This window comes from Equus przewalskii, chromosome 5 (assembly GCF_037783145.1).
Source record: "Equus przewalskii isolate Varuska chromosome 5, EquPr2, whole genome shotgun sequence".
Classification (NCBI taxonomy): Eukaryota; Metazoa; Chordata; class Mammalia; order Perissodactyla; family Equidae; genus Equus; species Equus przewalskii.
The window spans coordinates 74428892-74453401 of NC_091835.1; the positions used below are offsets into that span (position 1 = coordinate 74428892).

The 24510-nt window shown below is 57.3% G+C and overlaps 2 protein-coding genes across 10 annotated transcripts; one reads left to right on the forward strand and one right to left on the reverse strand.

Annotated features, from left to right (window-relative positions):
* Positions 1-287: 287 nt before the first annotated feature.
* On the forward strand, positions 288-5202 carry TMT1B (thiol methyltransferase 1B). Its single transcript, XM_008534198.2, has 2 exons — positions 288-1234; positions 2323-5202. The coding sequence occupies exons 1-2, from the start codon at positions 737-739 to the stop codon at positions 2557-2559; spliced, it is 735 nt and encodes a 244-aa protein (XP_008532420.1). The 5' UTR covers positions 288-736; the 3' UTR covers positions 2560-5202.
* Positions 3044-23147, reverse strand: ITGA7 (integrin subunit alpha 7). Of its 9 annotated transcripts, XM_008534200.2 has the most exons (27): positions 22691-23142; positions 18112-18239; positions 17936-18015; positions 16720-16975; positions 16086-16217; positions 15685-15804; positions 14599-14806; positions 14280-14473; positions 13843-13931; positions 13591-13718; positions 13360-13455; positions 13123-13184; positions 12807-12976; positions 11953-12102; positions 11181-11296; positions 10435-10627; positions 10272-10352; positions 10086-10165; positions 9870-9944; positions 9332-9434; positions 8621-8797; positions 8314-8445; positions 6207-6320; positions 5883-5981; positions 5671-5796; positions 4690-4802; positions 3044-3752 (listed from the first exon to the last, which is right to left on the reverse strand). In XM_008534200.2, exons 1-27 carry the CDS (start codon positions 23023-23025, stop codon positions 3692-3694), a joined length of 3618 nt encoding a protein of 1205 aa, XP_008532422.1. In that variant the 5' UTR covers positions 23026-23142; the 3' UTR covers positions 3044-3691. The 9 variants fall into 9 exon arrangements, with proteins under 9 accessions (XP_008532422.1, XP_070477668.1, XP_070477667.1 ...); XM_070621567.1 differs by lacking the exon at positions 15685-15804 and having other exon boundaries at positions 22691-23147; XM_070621566.1 differs by lacking the exon at positions 16086-16217.
* Positions 23148-24510: the final 1363 nt, after the last annotated feature.

Consider the following 24510-nt stretch of genomic DNA (forward strand, 5'->3'; position numbering starts at 1 on the left):
AGAAACCGGAGCCCAGAGAGTAAAAAGACTTGCCCAAAGGAACACAGCAAGTTAATGGCAGAACTAACTCTAGAACCTGGGTCTCCTGACTCTTCTCTACTCTGCCTTTTCTCCCTTCTTTTTTCTATTTCTGGGGCCTTACATGGATTTGACACTAAACACCGGTCAGTTGAGAAAATGCCTTTCTTTGGCCGGCCACCTCCCCCTCTTCTCACCAATCCGCTGAATGCTCTGTTTGGCCTCCATCTGGGGCAACAGCATGGTGCAGTTTACAAAGCCCTGGGGGCGTGCCAGGCGAACCCAAGCAGGATTTCAGCCCACAGAACCTGAGGACAGAATGAGGCCAGAATACGCCCCATGAGTCAGCTGGGCCCCAGCAGTTGGCCCCCTCGAAGCGGTGATTGGAGACATTCACCCCTCCCCCTTCCTGCTCTCTCTGAGACCATCAGCACATCCCACTGTCCTCAAGTCAGCAGAGCGCCCCAGAACTCAGGGCACGCTGGCACCACCTGTGCCTTCGCCCCACGTAAAATTTGTTAAAGAGCCTATGGGGCTGTGGGACCTGTACCCTCTGGAGGACTCCATACACACCCTCTGCCCTGACGGAGAGGAAATTTCCAAGCCGGAGACAGGGAGCAAAGTCCTATCCCAGAGGACGGGGAGACTCGTGTCTGCAATGGCTGGGCGGAGATAAAAGGCCAGTGCCCCCGGAAGCACCCCTCAGAGCTGGTCAGCCATGGACGCCCTGGTCCAGCTCCTGCGGCTGCTGCTGCTGCTGCTCACCCTGCCCCTGCATCTGATGGCTCTGCTGGGCTGCTGGCAGCCCCTGTGCAAAAGGTACTTCCCCCACCTGATGGCCGTGCTGACTCCCAAGTGCAACCGCGTCATGGATAGCAAGAAACGGGAGCTCTTTGGCCAGATAAAGGTACCTACAGGGGCCTCGGGGAAGGTGGCCCTGCTGGAGGTGGGCTGCGGCACTGGTGCCAACTTCAAGTTCTACCCAGCTGGCTGCAGGATCACCTGCCTGGACCCAAACCCCAATTTTGAGAAGTTCCTGACCAAGAGTATGGCTGAGAATAGACATCTCGAATACGAACGGTTTGTGGTGGCTCCCGGAGAGGACATGAAAGAGCTGGCTGATAGCTCCATGGATGTGGTAGTCATCACCCTGGTGCTGTGCTCTGTGCAGAGCCCAAGGAGGGTCCTGCAGGAGGTCTACAGAGTGCTGAGGCCGGTGAGCAGAATGGGAAGGGCATGGGCGTGGGACAAGCAAATGGAGCATCAGCCACCCCAGCGTCCTGGGCACCCAGCATGGGGTGGGTGCACTAGTACATTAGACCCCCCGCCACTCCATCTGCTGGTGACCAGGGCCTCGATGGGGCAGGATGGGGTGCTGCGGTGGAGGGAGAGGGAAGGAGGACACCTATGGAAGTGATGTTTAAATTGAGATCTGAGGGATGAAGCAGGATGTGCAGGGAGCAGGGAAAATAGGAGGGTTCTGGATAGAGATATTAGGGAAAGTAGAATCCATAAGATTTGAACTGGGTGTGGAGAGAAAGGAGTTCAGGATGGTTTCCAGATTTCTGACATGAGCAACTTGTGGTGGGAGTGGGGAAGGATAGAGGAAAGTACCACTTGCTGAGATGGGAGAAACCCTATTTTGGACTTGTTAGGTCTGAGGTGCTACCGAGACAGCCAGCAGAGAAGCTGTTGAGGCAACTGGAAGTCCACATCTGGAAGTCAGCAAGAGGTGTAGCCTGGAAACAAAGATTCGGAAGTCACCAGCTTGTAGCTGGTCAATTCTGATCCTAGGGCTGCATGAGACGGCCCAGGGAGGGAACAGAGAGGAGAGCTGGAAGCACCCCCACGGTAGGCAGAAGTCGGGTTCAAGGGTTCCCCAGGAAGCTGGCTGAGAAGTTGGCTGAGGTGTGTCCCAGATGTATGTATCTGGGCCTGGGGAGAGAGCTCAGGGCGAGTGTCTCTGTCTGCAGTGAGATCTCTGCTCCTGTTTCTCCATCTCCCCATCTGTCTGTCCTCAGCTGTGCTGTCCTTCTGGCCATCCTTAAAGATCCCTCACCAGTCGTCCCCACTCACTCACAGGGGGGTCTTAACTAAACGCGCTTTGAGTGGGAGGGTAGGAGCCAGGGGCTGCAGAAAAAGTCAGGAACCCAATGATTTGCTCCATAAATTCGCAGACCAGCAATTCACACTTCACCAAGAGGTTTGACCGGGCTTGGTCAGCAGATGGAGGTGAGGTCAGAGGAAGGTTGCAGAATGGAGCAGATGAGTGACACTAACTCTCTCCTCTCTCCTCTCTCCCAGGGAGGAGTGTTTTTTTTCTGGGAGCATGTGGCTGAGCCGCGTGGAAGCTGGGCCTTCCTGTGGCAGCAAGTGCTTGAGCCCACCTGGAAACACTTCACGGATGGCTGCTGCCTCACCAGAGAGACCTGGAAAGATCTGGAGAGTACCGGGTTCTCTCAACTCCAAATGGAACGACAACCCCCTCCCCTCAAGTGGCTACCAGTTGGGCCCCACATCATGGGAAAGGCCGTGAAATAACTCTTCCCCAAGTCCTGCCTCCAGTCAGAACAATCCCACCTACTGGCCACGTCTATCTTCTACCGACAGGGATCCAGAGAGAAGCCATTGCCCTTCCCCCCACGCCTCCTTCCTCCACCTCTCTCTGGGGGAATCTAACTTCAACCCTTCCGTCCACAGTGAAAAAGTTCTATTCCTACCCTGACCACAGGGAGGAAACAGTTATACTGTGTTGTATCCTTAACAATTCTTGCCCACACACCTCTGGGACAGCTCCCCATCCCTTTCCCTTGTTCCCATGGTAACGGTCCCCCTCCTCTCCTTCTGAGACCACACCCATGTGCCTCCAGGAACCGGTCACGAAAGTCATGACACACGCATCCCTGCCAGGCACCCCCCTCCCTCCCACTCCCACCTTTGTCCTGAGCTGGGGGTGCAAAGAGAATCAGGCCTGTCCTGGAGACCCTGAGCATGAAGGAGCAGGACTCAGCTAAGAAGCCAGAGGTTTTGTCCTCAAATAGTTTTTAATAAATAGACAAAATCCACTAGATTGATACAGCAAACTAAGGTCAGAGGAGAGGTGACACTAGAGAGGGAAGAGCTCCTGAGTCAGCCATGCAGCCTCCTCCCCAACCTTCTGGGCTAAGGCACTTTCAGGGAGACGAGTCCTCGGGGTCTGGTTACACTGGGCGAATGGGAGAGGGAGGGAGACGGGTTCCTTCTCCCCACCTTTGCGTCAGGACATGGCTGCCCTTCTCACTCCACCCCTTAACCGCATCCCTGATGTGCCCCTCTCATCTCACAGCATTCTAAGGGGAAGTTTCAGGGTGCTCCTCACGGGGGACGAGGTCTATGCCCCTGAGGAAACGGATCTTGCCAAATCCTGACGGGACACCAGCAACCCGCTCTGCCCTCTCCATCCCAAGAAGCCATCTCTGGGGAAGGGGTGGAGGGGACCCACAGCCAGACTGGGACAGAGGAAGCTAGGCAGTTCCTGGCACAGGATGCCCATCAGGGCCCAGCTCAGGGTGCCCATCCGCAGCGAGGATGGGATGTGCATCGGGGCTCTCCCGCCGGGGGCTGCCCCAGTTATTCCTTAGGATGGTGCCCGTCTTCTCCTCCTTGAACTGCTGTCGGTCTTCCCGAGGGATCTTCACCGCGTGGTACTGGGGTACGGTGGCCTCGGGGTACCGCGCCCGCTTGAAGAATCCCAACTGTAAAGACACCAGGCCAGACATGAGGAGCCTGCAGGGCTGAGAGCCCTGGAGCAGATGCCCAGCACAGCAAAGCTGCTTGCCTCCACCATGCCTGGGACAGAGAGAACCAACTGCAGCAGAAAGGAGATGGTTGGACAGCATCTAGTGCAGTAAGCAGCCCCACAGGTGCCACCATCAGTGCTGGGTCCCCGGGTTCTCATTCACAGCAAGAGAAAGACCAGGAGGGGGCCCAAGGTACAGGACCAAGGACATCTCCTTTGATGCCTGAAAGAGGGGGTTGAAGGTGGAACATCAGGACCACTGACCCAAAGGTTTCCACCCACCCAAGCTTTTTAAAAGACTCAATAGCATCCTCGAGAACACAAATGAGATCTGAGGAAAAACATGGCTTCCTAGACCCCCGCATACTCCAAATGATTCCTCTCAAGCCTCATACGCGTACACCCTGTGTACACTGGGCAGAATCCCCCTTAGGGCAGGGCCCTCTCATCCATGAATATGGTGGTCTAGCCTCTCCTTAAATCATGAACATGCTGGCCCTTACATACCAAGGTGGAAATGTGCCCCTGGCACATGCACACTCAGGATTACCAAGACTCCTACATGCTCAGACTGAGTGGCATCTCCTGGCACATTTGTCTCTGCAAGCTCATGCCCATAGAAAGACATGCATGGCACCTCCCTGCATGCCCACATGCTCATACTCCATGAGCCCAACCATCCCTCTGTGCATGGCCCAAGCTATGTATACTCACCCTTCCAGTAGCCTCCCACCCCTGGTCCTGGGACTCACCCCACCCTCATGCAATCTCATTTCTTCACCCTGCACGTTCCTGGAATGCTGGGAGCTCTACTGACATTCACACACATACATACCCACATATGCACACACAAATTTGCACACACGCATACACACATGCACACACACAATTACCCCACAGTCCCTGGACCCCCGACTTCCATGGCTGAGGGCTGCACAGCCAGACGGGCCCGGTAATAGTTGGTGGGGAAAGATGAGCTCTGGCTGCTCCGATGGAAGAAACCACACTGGGATGTCAAGGGAGGAGGGGAGCAAAAGATGTGGAAGGTGGGAAGATTGAGAAGGATGGAGGCCCTTATGTCTGGTCTGTTCCTTTTCCATGGGAGCAGGGAGCAGGGCCCCTGGAGCCAGTTTCACAAAGGCATCAATCTCCCCTAGGCCTGGCCAGATTCCAACAGTTTGGATGCTGCTCCAGAGGCCTGGGCCACTGATGACTCATGTCTACGAAGGGGTGTGTTTGGTCTGTGATTGGTCCGGGAAGGAGGTCATGGTGAAATTCTCCACAGAGCCCCAAGGATGTGCATAGCTCCGCATGGTCCAGCTGTGGCATCTGGCTCAGGATTTGACCTCTGGTGATGGCTGTGATGGCCTGTACTGACACGCGTTAAATGTGTGCTTTTACATGGAGGCCGAGATGCAAATGTGATTCTGTCTACACTGTGTGTGTATGAGAATGACTCCATGCAGAGCCTGGTATGTGGAGGGCCTGAGTTCAGTCCTGCAGGCAGTTCCCTGGAGGCAGTTCTCCACACTGTTGGCCCTGTTGGCCAGTTTCTTTCCCAGGGCCACCAGCTCTCAAGCTTTCCCTCCTCTGAACCCCCACTGCACTTTCTTGACTCAGTACCTTCTGCCTTGTCCTTGACTACAAGGCTCACTACCCCCACCAGACTATCAAATCCATGCAGACCAGATCTGCATCTGACTCCTCTGCAATGCCCAGGGCCTGACAGAGTCCCTGGTAGATGCAAGGTACGTGCTCAGTGCAGATCTGCTGAATAAATGGGTGAGTGGGTGGGTGACAGAACCACAGAAGGAAAGGCCACCTGCCTGACAGGGAAACCAGCCCCCACTGGCCCCACCCTCCCCCAGCCTCACCTTCCACAAGAGCAGCACCAGCAGCGCCAGCACCAGCAGCCCGGCCAGGACAGCCAAAAGGATGACCCACCAGGGGACTCCTTCTGCCACCACAGCCACCGGGTCCAAGTATACCATCACTGGGATCTGGGGAGTGAGAGTCAGGGGGACAAGGGCTGGAGCGGCAGGAGAGAAGAGTTCCCCCACCGCCTCTGCCAAGCCCTGCAGCTCACCACTGTGGAGGCGTCTCTGAGCAGCAAGTTCTTGATGGAGGACTTCACAGTGATGTTGGCTCGGACGATCACTTCCAGGGACTTCACAGCTGAGTACTCCTAAAGGAGCAGGGAAGGAGACCCCGCTCCTAAATGCTCCCTGCCACCTCCCTCCCCCAGCTCCCGACATTGTGATTGGAATGTGCCCAACACAGAGGGGGTTTCCGCCTGTCTTGGTTTAAGAGCGTGCTGCACCTGCACAGGGAGGAGGAAGAGGGGAGAGGGCATCCGGAGGGGCAGTTGGGGAGGAGGACGCCCAGCCCGGGGCCCCAGCAGTGCTCTCACCTCCAGGAAGGTGCTGTTCCAGAGGCGGCCCCAGACGTGCAGCACAGCCGCACGGTCGAAGCTGTAGAGGGGGCAGCTGAACACCACGCAGTTGGCCGTGCCCCGGGCGCAGTCCTGGGGATCAGGACAGGCACGGCTCTGAGCCACGTGTCCCCAACCCACTGGGCCTGCCTGGGGCCCAGACCCTCACAAACGCAGCCACACAGACACAAAGTCTGCCTAGGGCCTTCACTCCATCCCTCCATGAGCCTCCACCCCTTGGACCCTCTTTTCCCCTTCATATGTCTTCCCATTTTCCTTATCTGGCCTCAAACTCCCCTCCTCCAGGAAGTCCGCCCAAACTAACCCTGTGGTCCAAAATAGTGGCCTACCCCAAATCTGGGCAGTTTGGCTTTGAAACGCATGGGGAGCAGGGAGAAGGTCTCTTACTTGACAGCAGCAGGCAGTCGCCTCCCCACTCGATGCTCATGTTACCTAACGACAGTCCCACTGATTGATCACCTACTATTTGCAAGGTACTTACCTCATCTAAGCTTCACAAGTGCCTCAGAAGGTGCACATTATTATCATCCTCATTTCTCAAATCAGCGAATTAAAGTTCAGAGAGGCCAGGTAACCTGCCTCAGGTCACGTAGCCCCAAAGCTGGTAAGCGGTGGAGCAGATATTTGAACCCAGGTCCGTACTCATCAAAGCCACACTCCTAGGCTGAGCCCAAACTTGCTGGAGAAGGAGGAGGCTGCCCCCAGGAGCTGGAGCAGCGCCAGGGCATTCAGGCTCCTTCCAGGCCTGACCTAAATCCATGTGACCCCTCCCCCCTAGCAGCCCATTTGCCTAAAAATGGTGTTCTAGTCATCACACTTCATACACAGAATGGCTTTGAGTGTTTGAACTCTTTGAGTGATCTTTTATTTTGCCACTTCTGAGCAATTCAAGAATCCTTGGCCAATTTGTCTGAAAGCAATGTTAAGTAAAAGAATCAGTCTCAAAGTTCTTGGTTAAAAGGGAGGCCTTTCAGGGGGGATCAGTCACACGGAGAAGGCAGGACTATCCACATAATTACACGAGTGCACGCTACCCCCAGCTTCATGCCACGCTCTCAGGGGAGCAGAGAAGCTGAGGGCCCCTGGGGGACGGGCTGTGACAGATGACACCAGAGCCAGCCCAACTGCTTACCTTCCCCTGCAAACAGTCTCTGACTCCTCACCTCCACCGCCCACACTTCCACACCTGGGATTCACCTCCTGGCAACCAGGCCACATACCCCCTAACCTGTGTCCCCTCCACACTCTTACTCCCAGGGCCATCCCAGAATGGACCAGCATAGAGTATGGGCTAATTTGCTCAATAAATCCACTTAAAGAGCAAAACTATGTAAAACAAGCAGAAAAAAGGAGGCAAACTATAGGAGGCCGGCCCAGTGGCATAGCGGTTAAGTTCACGTGCTCCACTTCCGGGGCCCTGGGCTTCATGGGTTCAGATCCCAGCACGAACCTATACATTGCTCATCAAGCCATGCTGTGGCAGCATCCCACATACAAAGTGGGGGAAGACTGGCACAGCTGTTAGCTCAGGGCCAATCTTCCTTACCACAAAAAAAAAGAAAAGAAAGGAGGCAAACTGCTCAAAAGGAATAGACTTAATGAATCACATATAATATACTGTCATTTTAATTATTAGAACTTCAAATAACTTAGTGTTTTTGATGTTGTGAAAATCAAGCAGGTTTCCTTATGCAAATTGGGTTTTTGTCCTGAAAGACTTCAAAAGAACAACAAACAGATCTCAAAGGTGGCTAACGCCATCCCACCCCTTATAAAATGTCATCTTAACATACACATAAGGAGAATCGATTGTGCGGCTATCTCACAGGCTGCAGGTCAAGTGTCCACTATGGAGTGAGCGCTTGGCGGGTGTGGGGGACCTGTGGCTGCTTCACAGGTGTGATGTGAATGTCTTCTCAACTAGCTCCAGGTGTCTGACCATCACACCTCTTGACAAGCCAGCCTCCCTGGACAGCCACCACTCTGAAGCTCTATGCCTCCCTACGGCGTCCTCTGTCACCCCACCACCCCCATTCTGGCCGCCCCACACTGGCCCTGCCCTCACCAGGGTGACGTTTTTCTTCTTCTCTGCAGAGGACACTGGCCACCAGGACGTACTGGGCTCCGGTGGCTCACGAGGCTCTTGCTGCTCTGGCCGCTCCAGCTCCCGCCGCCGCCTATCCCTGCTGTCCACATCCTGGATGTGGGGAGGGGGCCCAGTGAGGGTCCCTCCAAACGCAGCAATCCTGAGATGGCATCTCCTCCCACCGCTGTCTTCTGGGCCCACAACCCCACACACACCCCCAGCCTCAGGGAGTCTAACGCCCTCCACCCTGCTTCAGCAGCCCCTGCCCACCCTGCCTGAGCCTCACCAGATGGAGGATGTTGGGCCTGGGGGAACAGAGCCCCTTCTGCCCAGGCCCCTGCCCGCCCTCGAGCTCCACCCGCATGGGGTACAGCAGCCACTTCCCGTTGGCAATCTCGTGGGGCCACATGATGTTGAGGAAGGCAGAGCCCAGAGTGTTGAGCGACTGGCCTTGGTTGGAGACCTGTGGGCACAAGGCAGTGTGAAGGGAGGGAGCTTGGTTCTGAGCAGGCCCTGGATCCACAGAGATGGAGGGGACAAGGGCTGAGGGGAGAGCCTCAGGAAGTATAGTTTCAACAAGGACTCAGGATCCTAGACCCAACCAGGCACCACTCTGCCCACCCCAAACCCAGGAAAACCTGGAGACGTCACTGGGAGGTGTGGAGAGGCCCCAGCCAAGCAAGAGCAGAGTGCTGGGGAGAGATTCAGCCCTCACCTATGTCCCCATCCCCCAGCTGAAGTCCCCAGCACAAAAGCCTGGGCCCTTATGGCCTCCCCAGACCAGCAGGTGAGATGTCCAGTCAGGGATGACCAGAAACTGGCCAACTGAGGCCCCTCACACACACCTTCCCACGGCCAATGGCCAGGAGCTGCGGAGGCCCTGAACCCGCTGTCTGCCGTAAGGAAGAAGAGCCCTAGCACTTGCGACATGTCTCAGCCTCTCCTCTGTGCCAAGAAGGGAGGGAGACCGTGAGCGGCCACATACCAGGACACTTACCGTGACCTCATACTTGACCTTGCTGCCGACATCCCGCTCGGACTGCATGGCGCTCTCACCCCGCACCACACCGGAGAAGAAGAGCTGCTGAGGAATGGCTACCCTGGCAAGGAGGAGCCAAAAGAGGGCTGATGGAGGGCTAGGAGGGGCAGGAGGGGCAGGAGGGCCAGGAGGGGCAGGAGGGGCAGGAAGGCCAGGAAGGGCAGGAGGGCCGGGAGGGCCGGGAGGGGCGGGAGGGCCAGGAGGGGCAGGAGGGGCAGGAGGGGCGGGAGGGCCAGGAGGGCCGGGAGGGGCGGGAGGGCCGGGAGGGCCGGGAGGGGCAGGAGGTCCAAGGGGCGGGACGTCCAGGGAGGGTCAGGAGGGCCAGGAGGGGCGGGAGGGCCAGGAGGGGCAGGAGGGGCAGGAGGGGCAGGGGGGCCAGGAGGGGCATGAGGGCCAGGAGGGCCGGGGGGCCAGGCTCGACGAGGCAGCGCTAAGCCTGCATTTGGGAGTGGCACTGCCCGCCCCTCCAGGGGGGTGCCCACAGGGCGAGGCTTACCCTGTGATGGACAGCGGCAGCTCAATGAAGACACGGGCTCGGGCAGAGACCGGATGCAGCTCCTGCTCACTGATCCTGGCGTGTGGGCAGGGCAAGCATGGGCAGTGGGCACAGATACCACCCCAAGTGGTCAGGTGAGGACAGCAGAGCCCTCTCCAGGAGAACATCAATCCAACGACCCCCACCCTCACCCTACCCTGGCCCTCCCAGGCTCACGTGGCCAACAGCAGCTCCACCTCCAACTCTGTGGTCTCAATGGTGATCCCTGAGGTGCTCAGGATGAGGTAGAAAGTGACCTAGGCCAAGGGTGGATGCAGATTCGAGTCAGGGGAGGCTGGGGGCTTGAGGAGGGGTCAGGGGTTAGGGAGCTGCTCAGATGAGGATAAGGGCAGATGTGCCAACCTGGGCACCCCTCTTCATGGGGTTCCCCAGCTCACACTCGACATGGGAGGCATTCTCATTGGACAGGCACAGCGGCTTCTCCTGGAGCATGGAAAGAAGAAGAGGTCAGCTTGGGTTCCCGAAGCCCCCCAAGAGCCCACCCCACCATGCTCCAGGTCCTCACCACAGGGTCCAGGGCCCGGACTCCTGAGTAGTGCAGAGAGGCAGGGAGGGTGACAAGGAGCTGGGCTTCGTGGGCATCATCCCCATCAGCCTGGGGCTGGGCTGGGTCCGAGGGCAGGTTGGTGACCTTCAGCTCTAGGCCGATGACTGGCTGCCCACTCAGTGCAAACAGGGCTGTTGTCCCATCCGCATCCCTGGAGGGTCAGATCCCACTCACGCTACGATCTGAACACCTTCCCCCAGCACACACTGCCCACCTGCCATCCCTGAGCTCTCCTCCCACCCGGGTCCCCCAAATCTCCTCACACACACATATCCAAGCCTCAGGTCTTCCCATGCTCGCTCAAGAGAACCTGCCTGGGAGTCAGGGGACCTCCCTTCTGGTTCCAGCTCCATCACTTACTCACCTTGGGCAGAAATCTTAACCCCTCCAGGTCTCTATCCTCCATCTATAAAGTGGGACTGATAATAATTCCTACCTCCCGGGGTTGTGAAGACTAAGCAGTGAGATGTGTAAACTGTATGTTTTGATCTGGACTGTGAAGGATTATTCCTCCCTGCCAGGGGAGGCCGTGGCCCCATCACTGACCCTCACCTGCAGTCCTCTGCATTATCAGCAGGTCCTCCCCAGCCTCTCGCCTTCCCTCTGCAGGCTCAGCCCCACTCTGCCTGGCCCTCCCGAGGGGCTTCCTTCCACCGCCTGAACTCTTGCCTTCCCACCCCACCTGCTCCCTTGCTCCTCCTCACATGGGCAGAGGTTGGAACTCCGTGTCGCTGACCCGGGCACAGAAGCGGGCGTGGACCAGCTGCAGATTGCTCTGGCAGATCTTGTCTTCACCACAGCCTTGCTTCAGGAAGTGGATCTGGGGAGAGATTTGAGGGTCCTTCCTAGGGGGCGAACATGTCGCCAAAGTGTATGGTGGGGTAGAGTATCACAGGATTAAACAACCTGGGTTTATCTCTCAGATCTGCTGCTTACTAGCTGTGTGATATTGAGCTGGTCACTTAACCTCTCTGAGATGTGTCCTCATCAGTAAAACGATGAGAATGTTACTAGGCAGTGGTAGAGACTAGCAGGTTAGTCCACAGTGAGACCCCATTTCCCCAGCCTTCCTTGCATGTAACTGAGTTCCAGGTTTAGAATGTGAAAGAAGTGGAGGGCACCACTTCCAGCTAGCCATGGGAACCGTGCAAGGAGCTTCATACTCTCCCTTCCAGCTGACAGAGATGGAGAGAACCTAGGACCTTGGAGGCCACATCTGAATATGACAGACCCCCATCAGCCTGGACCCCTGAATGACCGCTGGAATGGAGGAGCACCATCCCCTCTGGCTAGGAATACTCATCGTTTGGACCATTTGACATTTGGGGTCTACTTGTTACAGCATCTGGAGACCTAAGGAACTATAGGGGCAACATGTGAAAGAGCTTTGCAAGCTAGGAGTGAATGTCACTGGGAGAGCCACCATCACTGCCCTCCCAGCTCCTTTGCCCGGGCTCAACCAGAGCCCACGCTCACCTCTGCCCGCTGGGAGCTGGGCTGGTGGGCACTGAGGATGGGGGCCACTGGGGGCAGCCCCTGGTCAAGAGCCTGTCGCCGGAGCCGAGGGGTCTGGAGACTATAGGACAGGGTCACCACAATGGCCCGAAGCTTGTCTTTGACATTCTCCTGGAAACAGAAAAGATACACATGGACACTAGAACACTCCCCAGGCCCTAGCCCTGCCCAAAGCCCCAGCCAGACATAGGACAGATCCTGAAACTTGGCGAGAAGCTCAGGGAGTCAAAGGAGAGGTGGAGGGACCAGCCCCGTAGCCAAGTGGTTAAGTTCACGCGCTCTGCTGCGGCGGCCCGGGGTTTTGTGGGTTCGGATCCTGGGCGCGGACATGGCACCACTTATCGGGACACGTTGAGGAGGCGTCCCACAGATCACAACTAGAAGGACCCACAACTAAGATGTGCAACTATGTACTGGGGGGATTTGGGGAGATAAAGCAGAAAAAAAAAAGATTGGCAACAGTTGTTAGCTCAGGTGCCAATCTTTAAAAAAAAAAAAAGAACAAAAGGAGAGGTGGAGCACTGAGCAAGGAGGAGGGACAGCGACTAGGGTGAGGAAAGGAAGAGACCCAAGATTAAGGGCTTGGGGACCAGATGTGACAAGGGAACCTGCCACCTCCATCTCCAGGGATTACAGAACCTGACAGGAGACACAAGAAGGCAGCAGACAAGGAGGAGGTCAGCCCGTAAGGGAGGCTCCCAAAAGTTGAGATTTTAGAATGAGGTGTGATATGTTAGGGAAGAAGCGAAGAGGAAGCAAGAAAAAGAGACCATGCAAGGACAGCGACCCTCAGGGGCCAAGGGGTCAGTGTCCACCTGTAGCTGGAACAGGGTGTCTCCACAGACTCGGTCATGCTGGTGTTTCAGCCACACGGTGCCCGAGGCCTGGTGCTTGGGATCATCCGGGCCACGGCTCAGGAAGGTCACACGGGGGACCTGGCCCCGGAGCCTGCGGTCTGTGTCCCCATCTAACACGTAATCCAGGGCTGTGGCATGCGGGGAGAGGAGAGGAGCCAGTGAGCTGGGGACCTGCTCCAGTCTGAGCCTGTCCCCAGGGTGGCCTTCTCTCCACCTCGGAGTGACCCATCCTGAAACCCACCGGGGTGGGAGGTGGGAGGGGGACCTCACTCACCCACAATAGGGCTGTAGCTGCTGGGTGCTGCAATGTAGCTGAAACAGACTCTGAGGTCCACACTGTGGGGGCAAAGGGCAGCTCCTGAGTCACAAGGCTCATGGGCCAGGGCCCCACCCCCACCCTGCCCCCCCTTCCCCAGCCTCAGCCCCAGCCTCAAACTATACAGAGAAAGGGGGAACCGGGGAAAACTGGACTCCAGAGGCTCCCCCGCCCTCCCCCTGGATCCCGCCTCACCAGACTGAGTGGCCACCAGCACAGTTGGGCTGTTCTAGGTCGATGGTTCGTGGAGCAATGAAGACCTCGTGGGAGACATGGAGGACAGGTCTGGCCCTGGGGAGTGGGGAGTTGAGGGCACAAGAAACATGAACATGAGGCTAGGAAAGAGGGGAGGTGGGCAGACTCTTCAGCCTCAGATTTGGCACTAGAGTGGGGCTCAGGGCCTCAGGGAGGAGCGGGTGGGCTCACCTGAAGAGCACGGCCGTGTCGGCCAGGGAGCCCACCAGCAGGTCAGGGTAATGGTTCCCATCCACGTCCAGGCCGCCCGACAGAGAGTATCCGAAGCTCTTTATGCCCACAGCCTCGCCCTCCAGCACCTGCAGGACCAGACCGTCAGTTCCCCGCAGCCCATCAGCCCCAGGCCTCTGCCTGCCCCGGCCTCTGCTGCCAGGCCCCCTTATCCCACCCAACCCATTCCCTCACCCCAACCACTCCCCTCACCTGGGAAGGTTTGACGACAACCCCCAGGCTGCTCCCATGGTAGATAAAGACTTTCCCATGCCCATCAAAGGGAGCCCCCACGGCGATGTCTGCGGGCATGGGAAAAAGGCGATCAGACTGGGGGGTGACAAGGTCCAGACCCCAACTTTCCCTCAGTCACTCAGTTCCATGTCATATGTTTTCTAGTTTATTGAGAGGCGACTAAATCCTGGGCACCTTATATACATCATTTTTAATCCTCTCAGCCACTCTGCAGATACCACCAGCTCAGAATGGTTAAGTAACTTGACCAAGGTCACAAAGCTGGTAAATGGATGTGAGTCCAGGGTGCTTCTCTCCCTGAGCGCTCAGAAGAATCCCCGTTGACCTCTGAGGCTTGTCCCCCATCCTGCCCCTGGCCCCTCCCTCCCCTGAGCCTTTCCAGCTCCAAGCCACACCTGGGAAGCCATCTTGGTTGAGGTCGCCCAGGACAGCCAGGCTGATCCCGAACATGGAGTCAGGGGAGCCGCAGAGCCGGAGAGGGCTGACCTCAGCCCAGTGACCCCCCTGGTTCAGGTACACGTACACAGCACCCCCCAGCTCTTCTTGGCGCTCAAAGAAGTACGGGGCACCCACTACTAGGTCTGTCCAGCTATGGAGAGAGGGGGACAGTCAGCGCGGGGTCCTCCCCAGCCGGGGGAGTCAGGGGGAAATGTCAGAGGCCCCTCGCATCCCCAGGACCCAGCCTTGTCCCACTCTCCCCTCTCCCACTCTCACCCATCATTGTTGAGGTCAGCCACAGCCAGTGAGTAGCCAAAGCCGGAGGTCAGGCGCTCCCCAAACAGCGTAACTTCAGGCACCAGGCGACTAGCGCTGTCTTTGCGCAGAATGACCACAGCACCCGTGTGGTTGGCACGGGGGGCCCCTGCCACAAAGCTCAGCTCCTCTGCACGCACCAGACCCTTCCCTGAGTCGATGGAGAAACCTGGGAGGGGGTGACTTACCAGTGAGCACTCCCTGGAAGACCGTGGAGCCAGCGTGTGTCCAGCTCCTCCCCACCGCCCCTCCTCACAGGTCCAGGTGCCCTCCCAGTTGTAACCACTACAGCTGGGTGGAGCTTCCTCCCCCTCCAGAGGCCTGGCAGCCCTCCCACTGCCAGAGACTGGAGCTTGGCACAAGAAGTGCAATGAGGTCAGCCTCAGGGACGGGGGAGGAAGAGAAGGACAACGGCCGAGAAGCCCAGACGACTGGACAGGAGGCTGCGTGCACTGGCAGGAGCTGGGCGTGGCACCCCCACACGATGCCCAGGGAACAGCTCTCCCCGCTGCACACCCAGGAGGCCCTGGTCCATCCACTGCACCTTCTTTGCCCCCACTCCCACCATCCTGGCAGGGAGAGGAAGTCTTCACATGGATGGGGGGAGACAAGGAGGACTGGGGAGGAGCTTGATACACCCAAACTTCTCCCAGGCCTTGTTTCCTCCTCTTCTGCAGAGGGATGCAGATGAGACAATGAGAGGGACTTACCAACATGGCTAGACCTTTCTCCCGCACGTGCCCACCATCCATTCCTCAGAGAAAGTCCCCCTAGAGGTCTAGCCTCCTTCCTTCCCAGTACAGTCTCAGCCCTGTCCCCTTCACCCCACCTGGTTCTTCCTCCACAGAGACCCCCATTCACAGCCCCCTAGGCTACCACCCTTGGGGCCTCTTCTTCTGGGGCCTGATCACTAGGCCCAGCTCTTCTCTGTATTTTGGGGCCGACGTGTTTCCCTGGCTGTGTGTTTGGGGAACAGAGGGAAGGAGAGGAGGGGAGGCCAGGTCAAGCCCCCAGGGCCCAGAAGGACATGGGTGGGAGCTTACAAACCTAAGTAGCTATTCAGGGCCAAGTCTCCGGCTGGTCCTGGAAGCCGGTCAGCAGGGTCCAAAGTTTTATACACCAGCTGGTCAGGGTCTGAGCTATCAATGTTGGTCACAAAGAGCAACCCTGCGGGGGGCGGGGAGGGGGGAGACACCAGGGAAGGGACATCCAGAGGAGGGACCACGGGGTGGGGAGACAGAGCCAGACAGAAAGGCAAGAAGAAGAAGGTAAGAGAGGAAGAGGTGGAGAAAGAAAATGAGAGAGACAAAGAGACCAGAGAGACAAGAACCAGAGACAGAAAGACAGAGAGAGACAGAGACGGAGACAGAAGGAGGGGAGCATGGAGAGGGAGGGCAGGAGAGAGGAGCAGAGGGTTAGAGCAGCTCCAGGCCGGGAGGGGTCCCTACCAAAGTAGCTGTTGGCAGGGACCGGGATGAGGCGGGGGTCCTGTTCCTTCTCACCCCCCGCCTCGTAGGGCCCGTCGTCCAGGTGCGCCAGGTCCGCTGAGCCCTGGGCACAGAGCTCCACCCTGGCGGTGCCTGCAAGGACAGACCTGTTAGTGCCAGGGAGAGGAGCAAGGAGCACCCCTCAGGCCGGACACTGAGTTAGGAAGGCACACAGGGACCTCCTCTCCTTTCCAGCCTTATATCCACCCCCTCCCCATCCCAAGCTTCCTGGGGTCCCCCAGACTCAGCACCACACTCACCGGGTGTCAGCTCAGCCAGCGGCAGTGTGCAGAGATGGGAATGGGGGTGATGAGGTATAGACTGCCGTGTCGGAGCATGCAGGCCCCTGCCGGGCAGGCAGGCCCAGCCGTGCGTGTGGGGGCTCATGCCAGCGTGTTGAGGAACACTCGGCCATTCAAAGGAGTGGGGACACCCCCCTCCGTGTGCTCCAGCATGATGGGGGTGAAGGTGTGGCAGTGCCCGGAGTTAGCCGGCAGTGAACACTGGGCATGCTTGGCCACGTGCTGCCCCCATCCCGTCTCTGAGGTAAGAGGACATTTTGGCTGCCTTCTCCCCTTCCCAAGAAGTGACTCACCCTTCCAGTTATAGGTTCCTGGGGCCCCAAAGAGGAGGTAGTGGCTGTCGGGGGAGAAGGCAGCGGCCGTGCCCTGCTGGCAGAACCCAAACTGTTCGTGGCCCTGAGGGCGCCCCTCACAGAACTTCCACTCCCCACCATCCAACTCGTCACGGATGGCCAGGTCCTGGCTCAGCACAAAGCAGCGACCGATCACGTCCCTCGTCTCCAGCATCTGGTCCACTCGCTGCCGCGCCTCGTATCGGTGTGCACAGGTCTATGGGAGGAAGGGGTGAGGGGTCTCCCACTGTGTGCCAGGGACCTGCCTGAGCTACGCTGCCCACATGCAGATATTTGGCAGACACTGATTTGTGTGCACGCACACACACACACACACACCTTTGCAAGCATCACTTGAGTGCCACCACCCAGTCCAGTGTTGGGCAGGTATGTACATAACCCACTATCCCATCTGCACCCACTTCCTTGCCCTGGCAGGAAGAAGTCCTTGTTCCACATTCTGCCTGGGCACCCACAGGCACGACTAAGCCAGCACAGGGAACTCGTGCTTCCTTGATCACGCCATATAATCACGCCTTGATCCTTGATCATGGCCCCAATACGCCAAGTTTGATCCTGTCGCTAGACCTTTGTAAGTGCCATCACCTCATCTGCAAAGGACTTCCTCCCTCTCCACTCTCCAGGTATTGCTCATTCTTGAAAGCCTGGCTCAAGTCTCCCCCACCTGCAGGAGTCTTCAGACTTTTACACACTGGGGACTATACCACTCATCTAATATTAGCCATATTCTGCCCTGTAGTGACTTGTATTATTAATTGTGCATTTGTGCACGTTAGTGATGATACCGAGAGGACCAGACACAGAAGAAGAGAATGAGAATCTCCATAACACGCAGTAGGTTATTTGAGAACTGTCCCCGTCTGTACATGTCCTCTCTCAGTAACGAGCACAATGCCTGATGCTTAAAAGATTCTCAGCAGGAGTTGACAAATGGCTAGATGGATGAATGGTGAGATGGTTTCAAATTTATAAGGACAGGAACCATGTCTTACACTTTTCTACATCTCCCTGAGGTCCTAGGAATCAGACCATCAGACCATATGCCCAACCTGTGTTCTGTAAGTACATCCATGCATATACATACATGCCATACACTCAGGCGTGTGCACACACACCCACACCATCCTTGCCTATAGTCACAAGAAGCAGTACTTACAACAATCTTGCCCCCGGGACCCTGGCTCCGAACACTGACTCCCAACCACTGGTTCTCCTTGCTCTCCTTCTGCACATCAGCTGGAGGCAGGACACTGGGAATTAGGGAAGGGAAGGAGGCCAAGTCCTCTCCTCCCCTCCTCGTGGGCTCCCCACTCCACCCCGCAGGGCCCGCACCTCCCCGGTCGATGTCCACTCTGTAGCAGTCAGTTTCCTCCAGGCTCAGGGGACAAGCGAAGAGGCCTCCGGTGCGATTCGCCTGCTGTCCAGGCAGAGCCAGGGCCTGGGGAGCACCCACCAGCAGCCTGCACAATGGGGCAGAGGAGGAGTTAGGGGCCAGAGCTCTCCATCTCCCCAGAGTTGCCCAGGCCCAGCCCTCAGTACCCAGCACACTGCGGAAGGACTAAGGAGAAGGGCCAAGAGTCAGTTTTTCCAAGGCCTGGAAGGGCAATGAGTACACTCGGCCATGCAATCATCACGTTACATACGCACACACTATCTGGATGAGGGACAAACAGGCACAGTAGAGACACACACACAAACATACCCACACACACAAACATGCCAACCCAAGCAGCCTGGCCAGCACCGCTGGTTTGAAAGAACCACCTGTTCCCAGCACCTGTTCCTGCCCAGGCCTTCCCCTTGCCCCTTGGCCCCATCCCCAAGCTCTGCTCTCCTCCTCAACCCTAGTCCACTTGAAACCCCCCCAAAAATGCCAGGAATGCTGGGAGCAAAAGTAACAGGGGCCCAGACTGGCACCATGAGGTGGCCCAGAGACCAGCTTTGGAGGCTAAGCAAGAGGCTAGATATGGGCCAGCTTCCCCCACCCCTACATCAGGGACCCAGCAAAGACCCCAGCAACCCTGCCAGCCCAGGACTCTATCGTCAGTCCAGCTGCCATGGAGGTGGGTGAAAGTTTCTCATTCTGTCTCCAATCTCTTTTTTTTTTTGGTGAGGAAGATTGTCCCTCAGCTAACATCTATGCCAATCTCCCTGTAGTTTTTTGTATGTGTGACGCCGCCACAACATGGCTTGATGAGCTGTAGTATAGCTTATCAACGTGTAGGTCCTTGCCCAGGATCTGAACCTGTGAACCCCAGGCCACTGAAGCAGAGTGCACGAACTTAACCACTAAACCACCAGACCGGCCCCTGTCTCCAATCTTACCCCACATCCTGAATCCCCATCCTTCCTTGTCCTCCCCACAGCCATGATCTTCCCTTCCCTGCCCCCACCCAGTCTTCTCTCCTACCTCCCCCTCAGATACTTTCCCAGCTACAACTTTCTTGGCAGGACAATTTTCCATGATCACAGCCAAGGCTTCTTCCCCGGGGGAGGAATGTGCTGGGAATGGAGGCTTCCGGCTCCCCTGGGGCTGAACCCCAGGCCAGGAGTGAAGGAGGGGTGAGGTGAGGTGATCGGCGCCCAGCCGGCTACGAGGATTCTCTCTTCAAAGAAGGAAACCCAAAAGCGGCAGCAGGGCAACCCTCAAGGCTTCTCCCTTCCTCCCTCTCCCTCGCTAGGGAGCGAGGCCCCAGGCTGTGGGGGGCAGAATTGCAGACAGGCATCTGTGGGGCACTGCGCCAGTTCTGATGGGGCAGGAGGAGGGGAGGGCACAGAGCCATTCTCGCTTCCCACAACTCCTCGGAGTCTAGTAGCAGCTGTCATCCCGCATCAGAGCCAGTGTCAAGAGGTGGGGGTGGGAGGGGCAGGGAAGAGGGCATACATTCAACACCATTCGTTAACAATGCTCACTGAGAACCTATCAGCTCCCGAGCCTGTCTCAGGCACTGGTGACACAGGGAAGTCACATTGATTCAGCACCTGCTCTGGGTCAGGCCCCAGGCTGGATGCCAGGATGAGAGGAACGAATGTTTATCACTCTCTACCTATGGCCAGGCACCAGGCTAGGCAAGGTGCATGCATTATCTCACTTAATCTTCACAACGATCCTCTGCAAGGCCCCTTTTCTTGGCTTTCAGAGGAGGAAAATCACTCAGAGACCTAAGTGGAATGCTGGGATTTGAATCTACACTGCCTGACTCCAGTAGCCACGCCTTTTCCACCACACTCAATGACTGGCCATCTCCAGAACACCAATAACACTCCAGAAAAGGAAGAGGAGGAAGGGGAGGAAAGGGTACCCCAAGCAGAAGAGAAACCAGGTGACATGGCCAACATTCAGACAAGTCCACAGTGCCCCCACCTCCAAATACAGAGATGGCCACCTCTCAGAGGACTAGGGCTGTCTTACTCATCTTTGCGCTTGCCCCATAGGAGGCATCCGGATGCCTTTGCTGAACCCACACTTTATGTGGACTCACAGAGACACCCAGTGCCTCAGCTGGTCAGTGCATAGCTAAGCACAGGGAGAAGCTAACAGTCGGCATTCGATGCTCACATCTCCCCTGGAGGTCAAGAGTAGAGCGTAAGGAGGAGGGGAGGCATCCATATGGAGGAAAGAAGCTGAGCGCAGAGATCCACCCAGCCCCATTCTTGGTGGAGAACAGACCAGCCCGCCCTCCTAGAACCAGAGCTCCCACACACAGCCTCTCCAGTTCCTCCACCTCTGCCCCAGCCACACTCTTTGCTGGCTTCATCCCACCATCCCCAGCCACCCCACGCCTCTGGACAGAACAGTAGCCACAGCTGCAGCCACAGCAGAGAGAAAAGCAAAAACCTGTTGGCAGCTGGAGGCAGAGGGACTCCCTGGGAGCCTGGCTAAGTGGAGGCGAAGGAGGAGTCCACCACCCCTGCACCTCTCGATTCTCCACGCACTCCAGGGCTCTGACCCAAGTCCAGCCTCTCTGACTCTCAGTCTGGGTGGCCCTCTGGGGAGGGTGCTCGGCCTGAAGGCTGGCTCGGCCTGAGGGTGTTCTAGCCAAGCCTTCGGACCCAGGCTCGCTGCTGTAAGTACCTAAATCTATTCTCCAGCTCTGTGGATCGCAATGCAGGAATAATAGTACTAACACGTGCTAGCACTTGCTATGTGCCTCGTGCAATTCTAAAGGTTTTACCTACACTGTATTAAGAACTCTTAATCCCCACAACAACTTAGTATGGTAGATAAACTATTGTTTATCTCCATTTGATAGTGGAAGAATGTAAATGAGGCTGAAACCACAGATCAAAGAAGGTTAGACTTCAAAGTCTCATCCGAGGGCAAGATTGAAAGACATCAAAACAGGTGAGGTCTTTTGATCAGGGAGTGCCGGGAAAGGCGACGTGCAGCTCGAAAGCTGGGGACTCAGCAAGGTACCTGGTCTCCCACATGCCACCAGGCAGCAGAGCGCCCTCTGCTGCAGCAAAAGCTGGTTAGGCAGTGAGGCCCCTCTGGGAATGCCCCCAGCTTGGCTCTGGGAGACAGAATCAGGGGCCACCATCAGAGAAGAGGGGGAAATCACAAGAGGCCAAGCTATTAAAAATAACCTAGAATTTGCCTGGAAATAGCTCAGAGAGTTCAGCATGTCCTAAAAAGGTCTCCAGCCCTGGAAGTCTGGCAGATGGTGGAAGGAGGGAGGGAGTGAGACAGAGATGAGGGAGGAAGCGGAAAGAAGGCTGAAGAAGAGATGAAGTCAGTTGCTTTCTCTCTCTCCCAAAGTTTGGGGGACCACTGACCCTGCTCCCTGATGACAGGAATAATGGAAGAAGAAAGATTAGAGCTAGCCCCTCCTTCCTGAGTGCGGAAAGAGAAATGAGCTCCATCCCTACCCTCTGCCCCCAGGCCAGCAGTAGCAGGAGAAGACAGTCCCCATGGACGGCATTGATCCCAGTAATGGACACTTAGTGTAGCTTAGGCTCTGGTCTAGGAGAGAGAAGCCCCCTGGAAAGAGGGGGTGGGAAGCTTCCTTCCCCTTGTCTCTCTTTTTAAAACCACACATGTAGCTGGAGCTAATAGTACAGGAAGCATGACAGTCACAGGCCCCACACACGTGTGTCCCTCTCCCATGGGTCCTGAACTGATTAGAAAATAACTAGAATTATCTTCTGCCCCTCACTCCTCCCTGCCGTCCCCCACTGCTGAGATCCCTGGAGCTAGAAATTTCCTGAGGAGGAGGAAGCGGAACAGCCCAGCCAGCATCCTTCCTGGATCTCTCTCGTGGCTACTGTGGCAGTGGATGCTGCTATTGCTGCTGCTAAAACTTTTGGGGGCTCTGTTCTCTCTGTTTTTCACTCTCTATCACCAGATCACCTAGTGCAGGTTGCCAGACCCTCCCAGGTCCTCTCCCAACCTCCCCGTGGTCTGAGCCACAAGAATGGTGGGTGTCTCCTGGCCTCCAGTGTCCTGCTGCCCTCATCCCACGCCATGGCAATGCTCTGGCAGGAAGTTATTTCTGGAGTCTACCCTCCATCCCTCTCTTGGCACCTTCAACCTCTCTGTCTTCTCCCTCTCCTCCTGCCCCAAGCAGAGACAAAATGCCCAGTGGCCCTCCCTGAGGGAATTCAGCCCTCTGAAGGAGTAGAGCCACAGACCCTGGGACTGCAGCAAGGATACAAGTTGGGGGAAAAGCAAAAGGAGACAGTTCCCTGCCCAGACAAGGACCTTGCTCTCCAGCTCATCCCCAGAGCAAGACCCTGGGTCTCAGGGCCTGAGGGTGTGCCTCCAGACCCAAGACAGAGGAGGCAAGGTTGGGGTGCGGGATATCTGTGGACAGCCTGAGTCTTGGTGGGGTTAGAAGACTGAGAGAGAGGGTTGGAGTCGGGGGATCTGTGGCTCGGGCATGGGGGACTCTGGGCGGCTGCGGTGACTCACCAGCTCTGGGGTCGGGGCTGCAACTGACGGTGCAAAGCCACGGAGAAGCCAAAGAGGCTATCCGGCTCGCCCTCCTTGAGCAGGGCGCCCATCACGTCCAGATTGAAGGCGACAGCCCTTGGGGAAAGCAGTCCGGCGAGTAGGGAGCCAAGAAGGTAACAAATCCCGAGGGCCCCCCAAGGATCGCGGCCCGAAGTCCCGGCCATGGGGCGAACCCCTCGAGCGCTCCCCACGAGCGCAAGGAAATTCGCTCGCGCCGGGAGCCCCAGGTCTCCCCAGGCGGGTCTGTGGTCTCGAGTCTCGCTGTCTTCCAGGTGTTTCAGGGGTCTCCCCATCTCTCGCCTCGCCACCGCGCCGCCGCCGCTCCGCCGCCCCAGCGCCTGCTAGGACGACTGCCGCAGCCGAGGCCGGGCGTCAGCTCGGGTTCCCGCCTCCGCCCCCGGGGCCGCCCCGCCCCGCCCCGCCCCGCCCCGCCCCGCCCCGCGCTCCCGGCAGGTGGAGGCCACCGGCGTCGCACTGGGACGCCCGGGCCAGCGGCTCCGGGTGGGAACCGGCCTTGCTCCCCCTAGCTCCCGTCTGCACCCTCCTCCCCTTCCCCGCCCCCCCCCCCGGCCCCAACTCTTGCCCAAGCCCGCAAGTCGGAATGGGGAGGGAGAGAGACGTGCAGACAGAAAGGGGCCAAAAAAGAGAAAAGAGAGAGAGAGATGACAAGTGGATGAGGCTAAAGGACAGTCTGGTAACAGACACACGCAGACAGGAAGAAAGGAGATGAAAGGGGAGGGGTCTCGGCCTGGGTCCCCGCGGTCCCTTGGTGCTCCCTTCTCCCCATGCGGTCACATACAACACCCCTCAGGCTGCTGGAATCAAACCACTTCCCACCCCATCCCATCCCAACCCCCAGAGCCCGGCAGTGACAAGGCTGTGCTGCCACGTGGTCGCCATTCAGGGGAACAGAGGAGGCAGGTCGAAGGAAAACTGAAAGAGAAAAGCGATGGAGAAGGAAAGGCAAGAGTTTTGGTCAACAAGGGATGGAGTGAAGGGAGAGAACAAGAAAAAGACTGAAGGTGACACAGGAAAACGAGGCTAAGCTGGGAGAAAAGTGGAGTGTCACCGAAGGGCAGAGACAAAGAGATTGGACCCAAGAGGCAAAGGGATGGGAATGATGTCTCCAGGTCCCCGGCCCTTCCCACGGCTGTGCATTTCCCAGCCGCCGAAGGGGAGGGGGAGGGGCAGAGCCCTGGGCCGGCAGGGCCGGGTCTGGGTGCGGCTGCGGCTTCGGCTTCGCAGGGATCTCCACAGGGACCCACGGGCCTGTCCCTCGTCCTCTCCCTTGCCCCTAGACTGAGACAGAAACAAAGGGAGTGGGGATATTTTCCAACTCTCCGCTATTTATAACTCCAATCCAGAAATGGGGCCAGGAGGAGAGATAGGAAATAATTTGGCACAACTGGAACCTCCCGTGCTCCCACCTCCTCTTCCAAGTTCTCTTTCTTGTTGGGTGTTGGTCTTGTGTGTATCCATGGGTCCATCTTTCCCTTCTCTCTCTCACTCTCTGGTTTTGTCTCATCCCAAACTCTATTTTTGTCCCCCTTCTTGTCTCTGTCCCTTGAAGTCTTTCTTTCAGACTATTTCTCAATGTTTCTAATGTTGTCTCTGCTCCTCAAACACCATCATATTAAGATTCTCTTTGGGGCCGGCCCGGTGGCCGAGTGGTTAAGTTCACATGCTCCACTTCGGTGGCCCAGGGTTTTGCTGGTTTGGATCCTGGGTGGGGACATGGCATGCTCACCAGGCCATGCTGGGGTGGCGTCCCATATGCC